This window comes from Lutra lutra, chromosome 15 (assembly GCF_902655055.1).
Source record: "Lutra lutra chromosome 15, mLutLut1.2, whole genome shotgun sequence".
Classification (NCBI taxonomy): domain Eukaryota; kingdom Metazoa; phylum Chordata; class Mammalia; order Carnivora; family Mustelidae; genus Lutra; species Lutra lutra.
This window is the reverse complement of record NC_062292.1, coordinates 54,456,278-54,472,997: the sequence shown is the minus strand read 5'-3', so window position 1 is coordinate 54,472,997 and position 16,720 is coordinate 54,456,278. Positions and strand designations below refer to the sequence as shown.

Genomic DNA, 16,720 nt, shown 5'->3' with positions numbered 1-16,720 from the left:
GAAAATCATAAATTTTTAGTATAAACCTATATCACAGACTTTTATGAAAAAACTCATTGTTTATCAGAAATTTAAATTTAGCTGGCCATCTTTTATTTTGTCTGGCTACCTTCCCAAAGATGTCACAGGGTTCTATGTTGAGCAGTTGAATTAATGTTGGTCCTATTTGCTGGAATGGAGATATTAAAGGAGGACTAGTCTTTAACGGAAAGTTCATGAAGTAGATTTAAATTTTTTTTATTTTTTAAGATTTTATGTGTTTATTTGACAGAGAGACACAGTGAGAGAGGGAGCACAAGCAGTGGGAGTGGGAGAGGGAGAAGGCTTCCCACTGAGCAGGGAGCCTGATGCGGGGCTGGGTCTCAGGACCCTGGGACCATGACCTGAGCCTAGGGCAGATGCTTAACGACTGAACCACCCAGGCACCTCTTCTGAAGTATATTTTAAATGCACTGAATTTGAGTTGCCTGGGAGACATTCAGGTACAATGTAAATTATTTACTCAGCCCTTTTTTGGTTGTAACTGACACACTAGTTAAGAACAGCTGTAGCCACATTTGAATTGGGCATTGGGAAGGGCCATGATAGCATTCTGGTTTTTGGTGTAATCAAAACACTACCTTTTAAAGAAAAGACTGGATGGCAAATATATATATATATTTATATATATAAACTTTTCATTTCTATATTTCCAGGTTTTTATCTTTCTCCAGGCAATGCCCCTGGTTGTCTGCCATGTTCTTGCCATGTAACAGGTGCTGTTCATCACATCTGTAATAGCCTAACTGGTCAGTGCCTTTGCCAAGACACTTCCATTGCTGGACAAAGTTGTGACCATTGTAGAGACCTTTACTTTGGATTTGATCCTCAGACTGGAAGGTAAATACTTTTAATACTATTTAAATATATGTATTGAATTGTATTTGTAGTTACTTTATCTCCTGACAATGATTTTTTTCTCATTTATTTTGTAAAAAGCAGTATTTTCTGTCCTCCCTAATTTGTTGATATATTTTTGACTCTTTGATGCCTACGTTTCTTTAGCATAATAGTAATCTTTGAATATTTCCTAGAGTTCCGATGTATAGGTTGCTGTATGTTAATAGACGTCCCTTGTATTAAGGTCTGGGAATATTTAACTAGATAAAATCCTTTTCCCTCAAAGAACTTGCAATTTGGATGGAGAGAGACAGGTAGAGAAATAGCCATAGAAGTAAACATGCGCACGCACACACACACACACACACACACACACACACTGTAAGGGTTGGGATACACAGTATTTGTATATAGAACCTTGATGTGGCCCCTGAATTTATTGCTTACTTATTTATTAACTTACTGCATCCATTTAGGTTGTCCTTGCCTTTCTAATTTACATTTAAAGATGAGCAGGGGAAAAAAAGAGAAAAAAAATAAAGATCAGGAGATTAAAATGTATTTTTGTATCAAGTGATAGGATTTTTTCCTAATGTGTAAAGTACGTTTTGAAAATAAATTACTCACTTTACAAAATTACATGGTCTTTAATGTTATACTTCTTGTTCCCTGCGTATCTATGGGCATTTATTGTCATGCATGTGTGCTCACTGCTGTGTTTTTGAACATGTGCTGGATTGCCTATTCCATGTGTGTTTTTTGGGTTCAGTCAGATTATAAATTTGTCTAGGGTTGGGACTATATCCATGAATTCTTTGGTATTCCTATCCCCAAGCAGTAGTATTATGTTCTGTACACACCAATCAAAGCTGTTTCTCAATATGCGTGTGTGTATTTATAAATATAATTGCTAATTAGTCATGGGTTTGAGATTATCTGGGCTATTTTCAACTCATTGTCCCCTGCTGCCTGCCTTTTGGCTGTTACACTCTTCATTAGCACCTCGATTAGGGTTTGGACAGGGTGACAGTGTAAATTATTGAAAAAGAATTCAAAACTAGTGCATTTGGCTTTCTACTAAAATCCAATGTGATTTAAAATCTTTCACATGATATTTAAAATATTTATTAAGATAATTTTTGCTGTTATTACATGCCTTTTTTTGTTTTCTTAATCCATGCTCTTCCACTTCTGTTACCATTGGAAGGAATATCATCTTGATGGTCTGAAAGCATTATTACTCCTTTCTACAGATTCTAAATCATTCTGAATGAGTACAGAAAACACATGGTAGAGTAAATGTTAAATAAAAAGTATAGCCAGGATTTTGTAGTAAAATTAGGGCCAATTATTATACATATTATCTCCTCTATGTACTTTTTATTGGAAGACCATCTAACAAATTCCCTAGTTAGAATTCTTTTTTTTTTTCAATTTTTATTTATTTATTTTTAATTCTCTTCAATGTTCCAGTATTCATTGTTTATGCACCACACCCAGTGCTCCATGCAATATGTGCCCTCCTTAATACCCACCACCAGGCTCACTCAACCTCCCACCCCTCGCCCCTCCAAAACCTTGTTTCTCAGAGTCCACATTCTCTCATAGTTTGTCTCCCCCTCCAATTTCCCTCAACTCCCTTCTCCTCTTTATCTCCCCATGTCCTCCATGTTATTCCTTATGCTCCACAAATAAGCAAAACCATATGATAATTGACTCTCTCTGCTTAACTTATTTCACTCAGCATAATCTCTTCCAGTCCTGTCTATGTTGCTACAAAAGTTGGGGATTCATCCTTTCTGATGGAGGCATAATACTCCATAGTATATATGGACCATATCTTCTTTATCCATTCATCTGTTGAAGGGCATCTTGGTTCTTTCCACAGTTTGGTGACTGTGGCCATTGCTGCTATAAACATTGGGGTGCGGATGGCCCTTCTTTTCACTACAGCAGTATCTTTGGGGTAAATACCCAGTAGTGCAATTGTAGGGTCATAGGGAAGCTCTATTTTTAATTTCTTAAGGAATCTCCACACTGTTTTCCAAAGTGGCTGCACCAACTTGCATTCCCACCGACAGTATAAGAGGGTTCCCCTTTCTCCACATCCTCTCCAACACATGTTGTTTCCTGTCTTGTTAATTTTGCCATTCTAACTGGTGTAAGGTGATATCTCAATGTGGTTTTGATTTGACTCTCCCTGATGGCTCATGATGATGAACATTTTTTCATGTGTCTGTTAGCCATTTATAGTTGGGATTCTTATGTTGGTTTGTTTCACTCTTGTCTACCTCTATCTCTAGGTTTCTTTTATTTTCCATAGTCTTTCTGACAACATTTAATTACCAGAGAAAACTATTCCCCCAATCTACTCTCCTCCTTGGAATATTCATGCCCATCTATGGCATTTTGTGCCAGTCTCTTACCCATTTCCTTTCTATTGGTACCCCCTGTAGTTTTTCCTATTGTTACCACTAAAATCCCTTATTTATGGCCAGATTTATGATGATCTTAGCTTTTTCACTTAGCTTTATTTAAGTGACTCTGATTTCTTCAAAGAAATCATCTTTTCATCTGTTCTTCAAAGTTCTTAAATTCAGGTTGACATTTACCCTTTCTGCTTTCCTCTAGTTTAGGTTTATCTGCTTATCCTGGTCCCCACCCAAGTCAAATTCAGGATCAAGAATTATTCAAGAATGGTGTTCTATCACCTATCACTCTGTAGAAGGAGTCACTAACACTGGGATTGGACTCCTTGGATTAACTGAGAAAAAAAAAGATAATACCTGGGTTTAAATGTTAACCTAAATTGATGAGGAATGGGGAGAGCCAAAACAAAAAACAAAAAACAAAACCAACAATAACAACATATAAACTACATTATTAGAAGGTGCTGAGGTGGAAATCAAGAAGGCAAAGCTCAGTAAAATAAAAGGGTTGAGTGTAGGCTGGAGTTTTGGAGACTTCCAAGTTTCCATTCACTGAGAACTTTATCAGAGGGATGGTCTTTTCCCCCCTCACCTCTCATTCATTTAATTACCGTTCCAGCAACCAATTTTCATGAACATAACCAGGTTTTTGTTTTGTTTGTTTTTGATCACTTGGAACTTCTTTACTTCTCACATCTTCCTAATCCCAGAAATGCTACTCTGTGAATACATCACATCTTTTCAGTCCTCTTGTCTCTAAATTCCCTCATAATTGGCTCCCAACTTCTCTCAAACCTCTCATCCATTACCCCTACCTAATGTTCTTGATCATCCCCATTCCTCTTTCTCATCTTTACGCCTACTCTGAGCCAAAACCACCTCAATCTTGACTCTCTTGAGTAATCTGAGCTATTAAGAGCTCTCCTTTCTGCTGTACTGTGGGTCAGCTCCAGGGGTGATGAACTTGCTCCGGCCCTGAGCCTGGAAGGACTTCAAAACCAAGTGTCTGTGCTGACTGGAAATACAGCCGTGTATTTGCTTCTCATCCTTGTGCTTTCTCTCCCTCTTTAAACTATTACCAGTCTCTTCAGTCCTTGTCCTTGCAGCCAATCTTGCCCTCTGCCTCACAGGCTAAACAGACAGAACCAGACATAACTATCTCCAGATTATCTTCTCTCCAGCTCCAACTTGTCTACATTGTCAAACATTCTCAATTTTAAATCTAGTCTTAGAAGAAAACAACATAAAATTTTTAATGACATATTGCCTGTCCTTAATGTGTCCCCTCATGTTTTTCTTCCCGTGCTCTGTTCTCTATCTCCCCTTTACATCTCCTTCTTCCTCCCTCTGAACTTTACTCCATCAAATCCTCCCCTTATTTTAACTTAAATCTCTCTCTCCTGGCTATATCATAACTATCTACAAATAGACCCTTCATCCCCATCCCAAAGCCTCCTCTTTTGACTCTGCCGTTTCCTGTGAGCCCTGGAAGTTGATCTCTACTCTCTCACTCTTCTACCATTTACTAACATTTACAAAGAGTAGTCTTTTTCTTCTACATGTTCCCTACTTCTCATTAATTCCTCAGTCACCATATTTAGTGCAACAGCAAATAACTAGGTAGATGACTCTTAAAATACTCATCCAAATCAAAGAAAGTAAAATAGCCAGATAAAGTAGATAAAAATGGGTTAATGAAAAGATAAGCTTAGAGAGAAGGGTTTCACTAGAGGGAGAAAGTAGGGGTCACTGGTGCCTCTCAGTGAGAGGTTCTTACCAGATGACTTGCAGGGTGATATGTGTCTCCCAAAGTTGAGGAGACCAGTGGACTGATACATTTCTTAGACCTGAAAAAATCTGAATGAAGAGAGACAATTTGTCAGGGCAGTTCTCTGATTATTTTATACTCCCAAAGTTTTTCAGGTAAGGAAAGGAGTATAGTATTTGTTATGACTAGATAAGGTCTACAAGGAAGAGGGAAAACATGGGGTTGGTTATCTTAACACTTGTGCAAAAGTTTAGCTAAAGAACCCCAAGAAGAGAAAAAGATGGGATTCTGGTGGGTTAAAAAATTGGTTAGCAACCAGTTGGAATAGACATATATCTGAGTTCTCTAAAATTATAGGTAAGAGTTACCTAATAGAGGGAGAGAGATCAATAAAGAAATCACAAGAGTACAACCTCCAGGGAAGAGTCAGGTTTGTACACTGTGAGAGAAAGTACCCTGCTTTGGGTTTTGCTAGTCTTGGGGGCTCCTACCCCTCCTCTGGCCTTTGCATGAGAGAAGAGGAAAGTAATAAAAGGAGCAGTAGTAAAACTCTACCTTCTCTGGTTATAGACTTGCTGTTTTCATTACGTCCTAGCTAGAAAAAAAAGGGAGAAGTTTGTTCTTTAAATATCTATTCTTTGAAGATTGAAGTATTGACTAATATACTGGACTAGACATTTTATTGCCTGAATTTAGCCTATTTTTTTCCCTTCAGCTTTTTTGAGATATAATTGACAAAGATATATATATTCAAAAGATCAGGGAAAGATGAGAATAAAATTGATTTATGATTGCTTCTTATAACTTCTGGTTTTTCAATGTAGCAATTATTTTATTGTCTTCCCTATTTCTTAAAATTAGCTCTTTCTTTGGCCTCCAAGATCTTATCTCTTTGTCTTATCTTTTCCTGGTTACTCCTCGTTAATCTGCCCATTCAATCTACATATCTGTGTTTATGATTTCAGCCACTTTTTAAACAAATCCCCAGTATATTGTCATCTATTCTGATCTCTGCCATGAGCTCTAGACCTATAGTTACCTATCTCTTTGGGTTTAAGTTTGCGTGTCTCTCTTTCTTAACATAGCCAACACAGAACCAATTCTCCCTTATGTTATTTTCCTCATTTCCTCCCAAAATGAAAATAAAAGTCTCGAGACATCTCATGCCATCATAATATTGGTGAAACAATATAAATCTTTAAATTTAAGTCATACCACCCATGTGAGTGGGGCTCAGGATCCTCTCAGATTAGACAAGATTGGTTCTGATATTGAGCATAGCTTGCTACCAGAAAGAGCTTTTGGAAGTAAGAGCTACCATATATAATGTAGCGTCTCTGAAATGAATAGAAAGAATAAAGCTTCCCATGACCATTTGAGGCTGAAGGAAATCAGCAGGATTTGTCCTCTGCTAAATCAATCATATGGAATGCCTGTGCTTTGAGTTGACCCTTATATTCCACTGATGAGTTCGACTGTCTCTTTTCACTTTAACGTTGATAATCATTAGAGAAGAAATCTTCCAGCACAGAAGGTCATAGAGAAAGATATTTCAAAATGTGGCAATGAGAATTGCTTGAGTTTATACTTTTGTTCATCATTGAGAAGAGATAAAAATGGATTTTATTCTTTTTATGTTTTCCATTCCTTTCCTGAATGATATTGAAATCTCTTTGTTGACTTCTGGTTGTTATTGTGTATATATATTAACACTGACTATTTTGAAAATGTGCACAAAGATGACTAAAATTTATGGGATTCCATTTAGTAGAAGGAATTTTTTTTTCTTGAAGGAAAAGTTCACTTATAGTTTAATATATAGACATATTGCATGGGAAAATAACTATTGATGCCCTGATGACTATTTTTTTAAGAAAGAAAGAAAGTCAACTAAAATCAATCAAATCTATTTTGAATTATGAAAGGTAATGACAAATATATATTTTTTCACTAATATCCAAAATTCTACAACAGATTGTCAATATTTTATTGTTAAGCAAGGAGAAGATGCAAGTATTATTGTATCTCCTTCTTGATTTAGAAAATAAATTGACTTTCTCATCTGCTTTCTCCATCTATATAGTCAGGGGACCTTATTTAACCCTCCATGAAGTTCACACATCAGCCCAGCTCTTCTCCGGTTTTTTGTTTTGTTTTGTTTTGTTTTATTGTATACACTTATGTTTCCTATATTTTCCCCTTGGTTTACTTTCTAGACTTTTCATATACTTCCAAGGGCAAAAGAAAAAAAATAGGTCCTCACCCTAAACTGCAGCAAGAACAACAAAAATCCACCAAATACAACAATAACAGGCTGGAAAATCATTTGCCTGTTTTCAACCAAGTGGTTCATTCTTCAAAAGTTACCTATCACAAAAAGGGGACATGGGTTTTAGAAAGTTGATCCAAGTGCAAAAATCACTGTTTACCTCTGACATATAAAGCAAACATGATTTAATCAGTATTGAAAACAATGAAGCAAAAAAAGTCTGCCCACTGAAAAATCAATAAAGAAAAAAAAAGTATATTGTATTTGTCTAAACCAAAACCAATGAGAACAGAAATGGGCCACATGCAATTCATCTCAATTGGTACTTGAGACCCGTATTAGACACCCTGTACACCCTGGTACTGCCCTCAAACCTGACCTGTAAGTACAATTCTTCCTTCCCATGGTCAAACCTAATCCAGCCCATCACCTGGTACAGCACTATTTCTCTTACATACCACTCACACACCAGAGTCCCCCAAAGTTTCTCCTCTAATGACTTCTTCTCTATTCATTAGTTGTGTTTTGTCTTTTTGAGCCTCAAGGAGCTAGGACCTGGAAGTGCCTCTACTGGTCTCTTACCAGCTGACACACACTAAACTGTAATTTTCCTCAGAGAGTGGGAAATTGGGATCTAGGCTGGCCAGAAAATCTAAAGGTTCACAGTCCTAAAACATACAGTGAAGTAAAATTCTTCTATGACCACATTATTTTTGGTTTTACTGCAAACATTCTCCATTTGAATACTGAATTATAGATCTGGTCTGTTAATCTTTTCACATGTGTATTTCCAATTGATCTCTATTGGTCTTTCTTTGGGAACCAGATCAATGGCTTCAAATAAAAGCAGATAATTTACTTGGCAACTTATGTCTGTTCGTGGTGTGGGAATACGGGGAACGTGCCTCACAGATTCGTGCTCCAGGATGACTCTTCATTAGACAGCTGGTGCTTTTCCAGGGTGATAGGAGTAAAAGGGCTATATACTTCTCATCATCTAGTGGTCTAGCCATACCACAAAGTAGAGGCAGAGTTCCCAGAAAGAGAGCCAAACCCTTGAGCCTTACACTCGAGACTGTCACATTTGTTACCTTTGCCTTATTCTATTGGCCAAAGCCAGTCATACATCAGCCCATATTCAGAAATGGGGAACAGATTCTACTTTTGGATGATGGAATTGTGCAGTTGGTTTAAAGGACCTACATAAAGAGAGGGGTAAAGAATTGTGATCATTTCTACAATCTCCCATGACCACTAAACAATATATTCTTCTTTCATATAGATTCTGTGTGATTCTCTAAGAAATGTCCATTTTTATAAATTAGTAGCATTTGTTCAATGTGGTGTAATAACAGTAACTCAGTGTTGGGCTTCAGGATGTCTAGGTTCCAGTTTTTTGCTTCTCCTCTCGACCAGGCATATTAGGTTCCTATTACTGCTGTAATAAATTACTGAAAATTTAGTAGCTTAAAATGACGTGGATCTATTCTCTCACAGTTCTGGAGATCAAAAGTCCTAAAGAAATTTATCAGGCTAAACTCAAGGGTGAGCAGGCCTATGTTTCTTTTGGATAGTCTAGGAAAAAAATTCATTTCCTTGCTTTTCCCAGTTTGAAAGGCCACCTACATTCCTTAGCTCACAGCTCCTTCCTTCATGTTCAAGACCAGCAGAATAAAGTTTTCTCTCTTTTCTGACCTCTGCTTATGTCCTTCCGATTTTTCACTCTTGACTCTCACCTTCCTACTTCTTCCTATCCTCATGTGATTACATTGGACATTTTTGGATAATCTGGGATAATTTCTTCATCTAAGGATTCTTAACTTAATCCCACCTGCAAGCTCCTTTTGCCAAGTAAGGTGTCACATATTCACAAGCTCTATCTATTAGGACTTGGAGATTGTTGAGGGGTCATAATTTAACCTACTATACCAGAGTTCAGCAAACTATGGCCTGCAGGCTACATCCGACCTGCCATCTGTTTGTGGAAATAAAGTTTTATTAGAACACAGCAGTATTCATTCCTTATGTATTGTTTATGACTGCTTGCATACTGCTATAGCAGAGATCGAAAGGCCCAAAAAGCCTAAAATATTTACTCTCTGTTCCTTTATAGATAAAGATTGCTGACCCTGTAACCAGATTCACTGTCACCTTGGGCAGGTTGCTTATTTCCACTAAGGAAATAAAAAAAAAGCTTTTTTTTTTTTTAGCTTTTTAGACTTGGAAAAAGCTTTTTAGACTTGGAAAGTCTAGCTTTTTAGATAGCTTTTTAGACTTGGAAAGAACCTTAAAGTAATTTTGGTTAAACTCTGCCCTATCCATTTTTCTGCACAAATCACCTTTTCAGAATAACTAGTCACTCAGTTTCTGCTTGAAACCATGGAAATAAAAAGAACCTCTGTCTCATGAAGCAACTTGTGTTTGTTTCAGACAGCTCTGAGAAAGATCGTTTCATCCCTGTGGCTTTTTTGCCTAGTGTTATTTCTGCCTTCTGGGACCACAGAGAATAAGTGTAATCTCTCTCTTCTATCTGAAAACACTAAGAATTTGAATCTGTTATCATACCTCAAAGTTACTACGTCACTGTAATGTGGAGGTTCAGGAGAGTGATATGAGGGTTTCTTCTAGACATAAACACATGTGATATTGTTAATATTGTGAAACTTCCGAGATTTTATTTCTTTTAAATATTTGGTTTTGGTGACCAATATGTGGGATTAGGTGGAGTGTCAATAAAGGGGAGAGTGGTAGGGGTCTCAGATGCAGAATCTTGCTAAGCAGCCTCTTCTCTTAATGACAGGAATCCCATCCCCCTGGACTCACATGTCATTGTTGCCTGGATGCAAGAGATTGCCCAGATTTAGTCCTGATGAGCCCCTTTATTTGGGCCTGGGAAAGCTTCACTTCAAAGAGTGGACTGCGTTACTCCTCCTTTACCTACTCCCTTCTAGATGAGATGATACTATTCTCACTTCCTCTCCAATAAGCCATGTGTATGACTTTCAGTTCACCTAAAGAGGATCTTCAAACCCCAAATTCCTTTCCTATAATTCTGATTCCAATTCCAGAGAATCCAATGCTATTCATAGGCTGTGATGAAAGGAGACCTAGGAACCTCAGTGAGATGTACTTCTACTGCAGAGAGGAGACAATCTTAACCAGGAGGAGACCCAGTCTTAACCAGGAGGAAACCAAACTCCTCTCTAGGGCAGTCACAGGATCCTAAACAAGAGGACTGAACTGAGAACTCTTCTGGCCTTAGTGTGTCAAGCTAAGCCTAGCAGAGGTCAATCTTGAAGAAAGCTGTCCCTTCCCTGGGGGACAGGTTAGCTAGGGGAGCAGCTAAGCTAATCAAAAAGGGCTCAAAAGAGCTATATTGTCCTCATAACTACATGTCACATTTGATTTATCTGTGATGTCCTATTCTGAATCTAAAGCTTTCCTAGTGCTTTATTTGTTCATTCATTCATCCAACAATATTTATTGGAACTGTGTGCTAGGCTTTGTGCTAGGGACTGAGGAAAGAAAACTCTTGGTCCAATTTCTCCAATTCCCTTTAAAGCTTCTTTCTGTTTTGCTCATTAATAATCATTAATCCTTGTCTAAATTCCCTCAGCAATTTGAGATTTTTTCCTTATCCATTTTTTTTTTTATGTTGAGTGGTGTCCCCATCACCTACCTATCAGCAAATTAGAAAACAGGAAATAACTCCATGCCCTTCTTTGCTTCTCTTTCCAATTTGTCTACCTCATCCTACTGATGTTACTTACTCAACATAAGTAAAACTATCCTTCCCTTTCCGTTGTTGCTTACAATTGTCACATCACCATGTCACATAATCTCAGAATATCTTGCTTCTGCTTACCTTTCCTGTTTAACTTTGTCTGTTACTCCTATGTATTGTGAATTTATATCCAACTTTTTGAATTGCTTATAATCTCATACCCTCTCCTGATGTTTCTTATTTCTCTCTCTTTTTCCCCTCTCTGACTCACCTAGCATATTCCTGCTTAACTTTTAATATTCAGCCAAACATCTCCAAAATTCCTTTTTTAAAAAATATTTAGTTATTTATTTGGTGGGGGCAGAAGGAGAGAGAGAATCCTTAAGCAGACTCCCCATGAGCGCAGAACCCCATACAGGCCTTGATCCCAAGACCCTGAGATCATGACATGGGCCAAAATTAAGAATCGATGCTTAACTGACTGAGCTAACCAGGTGCCCCCAAGATTCCTCCTTAAAATTCTTTCTGCTGTCCCATTCCATGCTACCAGGTAGTTTTCCTTTTCTGTGCCCACAAAGAATCTTCACGCATCTTTATAAATGCTGTATTTTATATTTCTCACTTGACTATGAGCTCTTTGAAGACAGGGACAACTCTATCTTATTCCATTTTATGTCCTCAGTGTCTCTTCTAGTCCTGGAAGATAATTGGACCTCAATGAATATTATTTATGTCAATCAATATGCTTAAATAAATTTGATGGTACTCATGAATTGAGGCCCCTAGTAGAAGAGAGGTGTTGAAAGAGAAATGTCAGTAAAGTGATCTATATCCCAGAATACATCCCTAGACCTCCTGCAGTAGCTCTCCCTCAGATGATGAAGCTTCCGACAACGAAATGCATCATTGAAACATATTCCTTCATTAATAGTGATGTTTTGCAATAATAATAAGCAGAATAGCTCTTTCTCTTACTATTTGCACAACTGGACTACATTCCATGGAAAGGAAAATGTATGAGGTTTGTGATTTAAGAGACAGAAGCCAATTAGCTTCTTTCCCACTGTACTCAGTAAACACCGAGTTACAGAAGGGCCCAAACAGAACTATAATAGCAGAGTGCTGGCAGAGACTAGTGATGCTTTACTCCTGTTTTGTTTACCATAATGAACTGGTCAATAAACATCACAAATTGTTTATCTATATAAATCTTGACAGATTACTCTTTATGAAATCCATTTAGCAAGTGAGGTTTTCCCATAAGGATGAAAAATGAAGATTTTAAACAGATTGCGGGAGAAGCTCTGACTGTACCAGGAGAGTCAGTGTAATAAAGGTTTCTTTATATTAATATTACAAAAACCATTTATCCTGACAAAATCAATATCCCAATTCATCTTAGTTTGGTGTTTTTCTTTCTAAGCTTAAAATGTCTTCTCTTTATTATGTATAATTTTGTTTTAATAAACGTGAAATATATTTCATTTAGGAGGTGCTCTTGAGAAAGGATAACTTATAAAATGACATCAAACTTGTAGCTTATCTGCTAACGAGTCTTGGAAATGTTTAAAATTATATTTGAGTGGCTGAGAAATTTATAGGAATCATTTTACTTAAACCTTAATTACAAAATTATCCCTTGTGTCCTTTGCACTAGAAACAAACTATAATATTCAGAAAAGTCTCCTATGAACTTGGTTCAGGTAAATTCTCTCTCACTGAAGTGAAGCAATTATAGCAAGTCAGATAAGTTAGATATAACAACAGCTGGGATAAGAGACTATAAAATCAGGAAGAGTCACATTTAATTACTCAAAACATTGCATGCTTTCAGAAGCGATTTATTTATTCCATTTGGATTCAGAACTTAATATCCCATGGATATTGACAGAGCCGACTTGGAGTTAAGCGTGTAGCAGCTAGCTGGAAGAAAATAGAACTACATCAAGGAAAGGAATTATGTTATACACTGGAAACTATTACTCTAAATGTACTGTATGTAAAATAAGTGTGATTGTCTCATGAGTGAATGGTAATAAAAACTGAAATACTCAAGAGACACTTATTCATGAGTGGTGTGGTGATATATATATGCATTGGGAGAAGCTCGCCTCTTATTGTTTATGCTTACCAATATTACATTAAAAGCCTACAAACAATATATTCTAAGTAATGGCACATAATGAAATTAAGAGCAAATCAAATATTTTGTTGCTTCTATAATTCCATTTTAATTTCAGTGCATAATTTTCTTCAGCACTGATACTTAAGTAGCCTAAATAAAACATCTATTTGAAATGGAGTTCTGATGCATGTCTGTACTTAAAGGACTTAATATAGTTATTTGTAGGGGGGAAGTGTCCTTTTATCCTGACATAAAAAGGGCAAACTACAGTATAGTGGTTTTCAAGAGAAACTGTACTTTATTTATTCCCAAGGGGATATTAGTCCATAAAACAAATTTGCAGTTTATTTAGCAGTCCTTAGCTTTTATCAGCCTTTTTAAGGGTGTTGAATGATTACCCGAGAGATCACACTGTAGAAGTTGCAGGGGGATGAAGAAACGATCCTTCCAGCATCTTTATTAGAAATGAGAGGTGAATCCATTTAATGTTGTTTTAAATGTACCACACGGAAAGTTCCTGTTTACAGGTGCATTGTCTTTTTCCATGTGCTCTTTTTGCCTCGCCAATACTTCATGGTGCCAAAATTGCTTATCCTGATCAATGACATTGGCATATGCTAAGAACTTGAATAACTTACCCAGAGGAAACAGGTTTTGGATTCTATCATGGCAAAATGCCAGACCAGTGATTTTTACAAGCAACTTTAGGTCCAAGAAATTTAAGTTGGAATGAAGTTTTCTCATTATATTTATATCATTAACATCTTTTCCTAAATCAGAGTAATGCTCTATTCTCCAACCATTCTGGATAAGTGAGTTTAGTTCATAAAATAGAAAATGAAATATAACCTAGATTAAGGCACGGACAGTAGTGGAACATGTTTTCCGCAAACTCTTCTCTTAGTGAAATATAGCCTTTATAAAACTAAAAATATAGAGTTTCAAGATTTTTAGGGAGATCCATGGTAATCACACCCAATGTTCTACTTCACAGCTTGATAGATACTTAGAAGGATGATTTGTGGGTACCAAATCTAAATTTTTAGTTATCAGAATAACTGCTTTTGTGAGAAATCAAAATTTACAGTATTCTTAATCGAACAACAAATCCATGAGATGTATCATGGCATGAAAAAAGCAAAATGACACTCTTTTTTTTTTTGCCATCAATTAGTTTACAAAGGCAAGGCTTCATAGAGATTTTATTGTAAGCAACATTTTGTTAAAGAATCTTTTTCTTGTTTGATGTTGTGTTTGTTTATTTGTTTCGCTCAAGTGTTCTTTTTCAATATATTGGCTAAAACAGGCCATCTTATTTCACAATGTTATTGATAGATGTAACTTATACTATGAATTATTAATCAAAACATTATTCTCTTTGATGGTTTATTTGTCTTGTTTTCAGATGTCAGCCTTGCAATTGTCATCTCTCAGGAGCCTTGAATGAAACCTGTCACTTGGTCACGGGCCAGTGTTTCTGTAAACGATTTGTCACTGGATCCAAGTGTGATACTTGTGTTCCCAGGGCAAGCCATTTGGATGTGAACAATCCTCTGGGCTGCAGCAAAAGTAAGTGAACTCTGGCCCTGTGCTGGTGGGTGGATCATCACGCAGGGAAGAGTGTCGTGTTACTCACTTTCTCCATTGAGAACCCATAAGAAAGGCTTAGGCACAAGGTGGAGAATTTAGGTGAGAAATGAAAAAAAAAAAAAAACACTAAATGAAACTTGTGTTCTTTTTTTCTTGATTGGATTATTGAAATGGTGATTATGTTAGTAGTGGGAAATTTAAAACATTTTGGTAGAATGAAATCGCTAGTGTGGTGACCAGAGTCTTGGTTTTCCCCCAACATTGGACTTTCCAGTGACATAGGACTTCAGTACAAAAATCAACACTACTGGTTAAAACAAAATGATCAGTCACCCCACCAAACAAGGATATTCCCAGCCAATTTTCTGTAACACATGTGAGATTTATTCTTATTTTTTATGAATTAAGTCCTTCCATCCCCCAAATTTTATGGGTACCATGTTATTATTAGTTGCTTATTAATATTAGAGCAATTATCAATGTTTATCATAGCATATCCCTCCTATATTTGATATTTCTCCTGCAAGTTGTATTAGCTGTTTAAATATCTTTCACATTTCTATTTTCAACTCCTGGAAGCCAAAGATTACATCTCAGTATCTTTTGACGTTTCAACACCATTCTCCAGTGCCTTGACTTGACTTCTCAAGGTCACCTGCAGTCCTACAGTTTCATGGCTTATTAGTGATTTATTTACATTTACTCTAAGATCATATATCCTTACCTTTTCCAGAATTTCTAAGAAATGCCTGTTGAGAACATGTGGTAAGGAGCCCTCTACAACATATTGTACAATGCGTGTTCTCCTTGGGGTGTCCCGGGACTGTCATGAGTCACAATGAGAGGGAATGCCATAAGTCAGGACAAATCAACATAAACAAGCATGCTTGGAACTGTGTTATGTATATTTAAGGGAGAGAAAAATAAGTAAGAAAATATTGAGCTACACAGCAACTGTACTAGATTTTGAGGTAGAGGAAGGTAGGCTGCAGGTAATGATTAACAAGATGTATTCAGATTTTGTACCTGTGTAGTTTATCTTTGGTATCCTGTGTTTTGTTTGTTCTCTGTATGCTAGTATAAGTAAACAGTAGGCATTTAGGCTTCTTTTAGAAAAGGACTATTGTAATTGCCTTTCTGTGTAAATAAGTCTAAACATAAATCTGGATTTCACTAAGAATTTAATTAATATTTGCTATTCATTGATTAACTATAGAATTGATTGATCTCTGTGCAACAGGAATTCCAACATATTGCTTTGGATGACAGTTGTAGATCATCATTTTGTGAGAACCTTACATATAACATACCAAATCATAGTGATTTTTTTATTGGTTCTGCCACTAATTTTGGATGAAATATTGGCATTGCTCCATTTTTTTCTACCTATTCTTACACCTAAGACACAGTCCAGGAACTATACCTCAGGCAAAACTGGACAGTTTAGTTCACTGAACACTGAGCCTACATTTCTTAGTAGTGGTGGATATTTACTTTTGTTTCATCTTTCCTTCTCTGGGCTAAATCATGTCTTTCCAAATGCTTCCCATTTTTAATAGTTAAAAAACTTTTATATTCCTATTATTCCATTTATACATGGAAGTAACTTCACTTGACACACATATATACAGATATACATATATATGTATATATATGGATATACATATATCCATGTGTATATTTAAATTTTCTCTTTAAAATTGTAATCTTTACTGTTTTTTTCATTTTATTTTATTTTATTTCTTTTCAGTGTTCCAGAATTCACTGTTTATGCACCACACCCAGTGCTCCATGCAATACATGCCCTCCATAATACCCACCACCAGGCTCACCCAACCCCCTAACTCTCTCCCCTCCAAAACCTTCAGTTTGTTTCTCAGAGTCCACAGTCTCTCATGGTTTTTCTCCCCTTCCAATTTCCCCCAACTCACTTCTC

At 36.6% G+C, this 16,720-nt stretch overlaps 1 protein-coding gene across 1 annotated transcript in view; it reads left to right on the top strand.

Moving 5' to 3' along the window:
• The window catches only part of USH2A (usherin), a 705,277-nt gene that overhangs the window by 148,433 nt on the left and 540,124 nt on the right, over window positions 1-16,720 (top strand). The window contains 2 exon segments of the mRNA XM_047705734.1: window positions 696-879; window positions 14,600-14,763. Coding sequence (XP_047561690.1) covers window positions 696-879; window positions 14,600-14,763 — 348 coding nt within the window.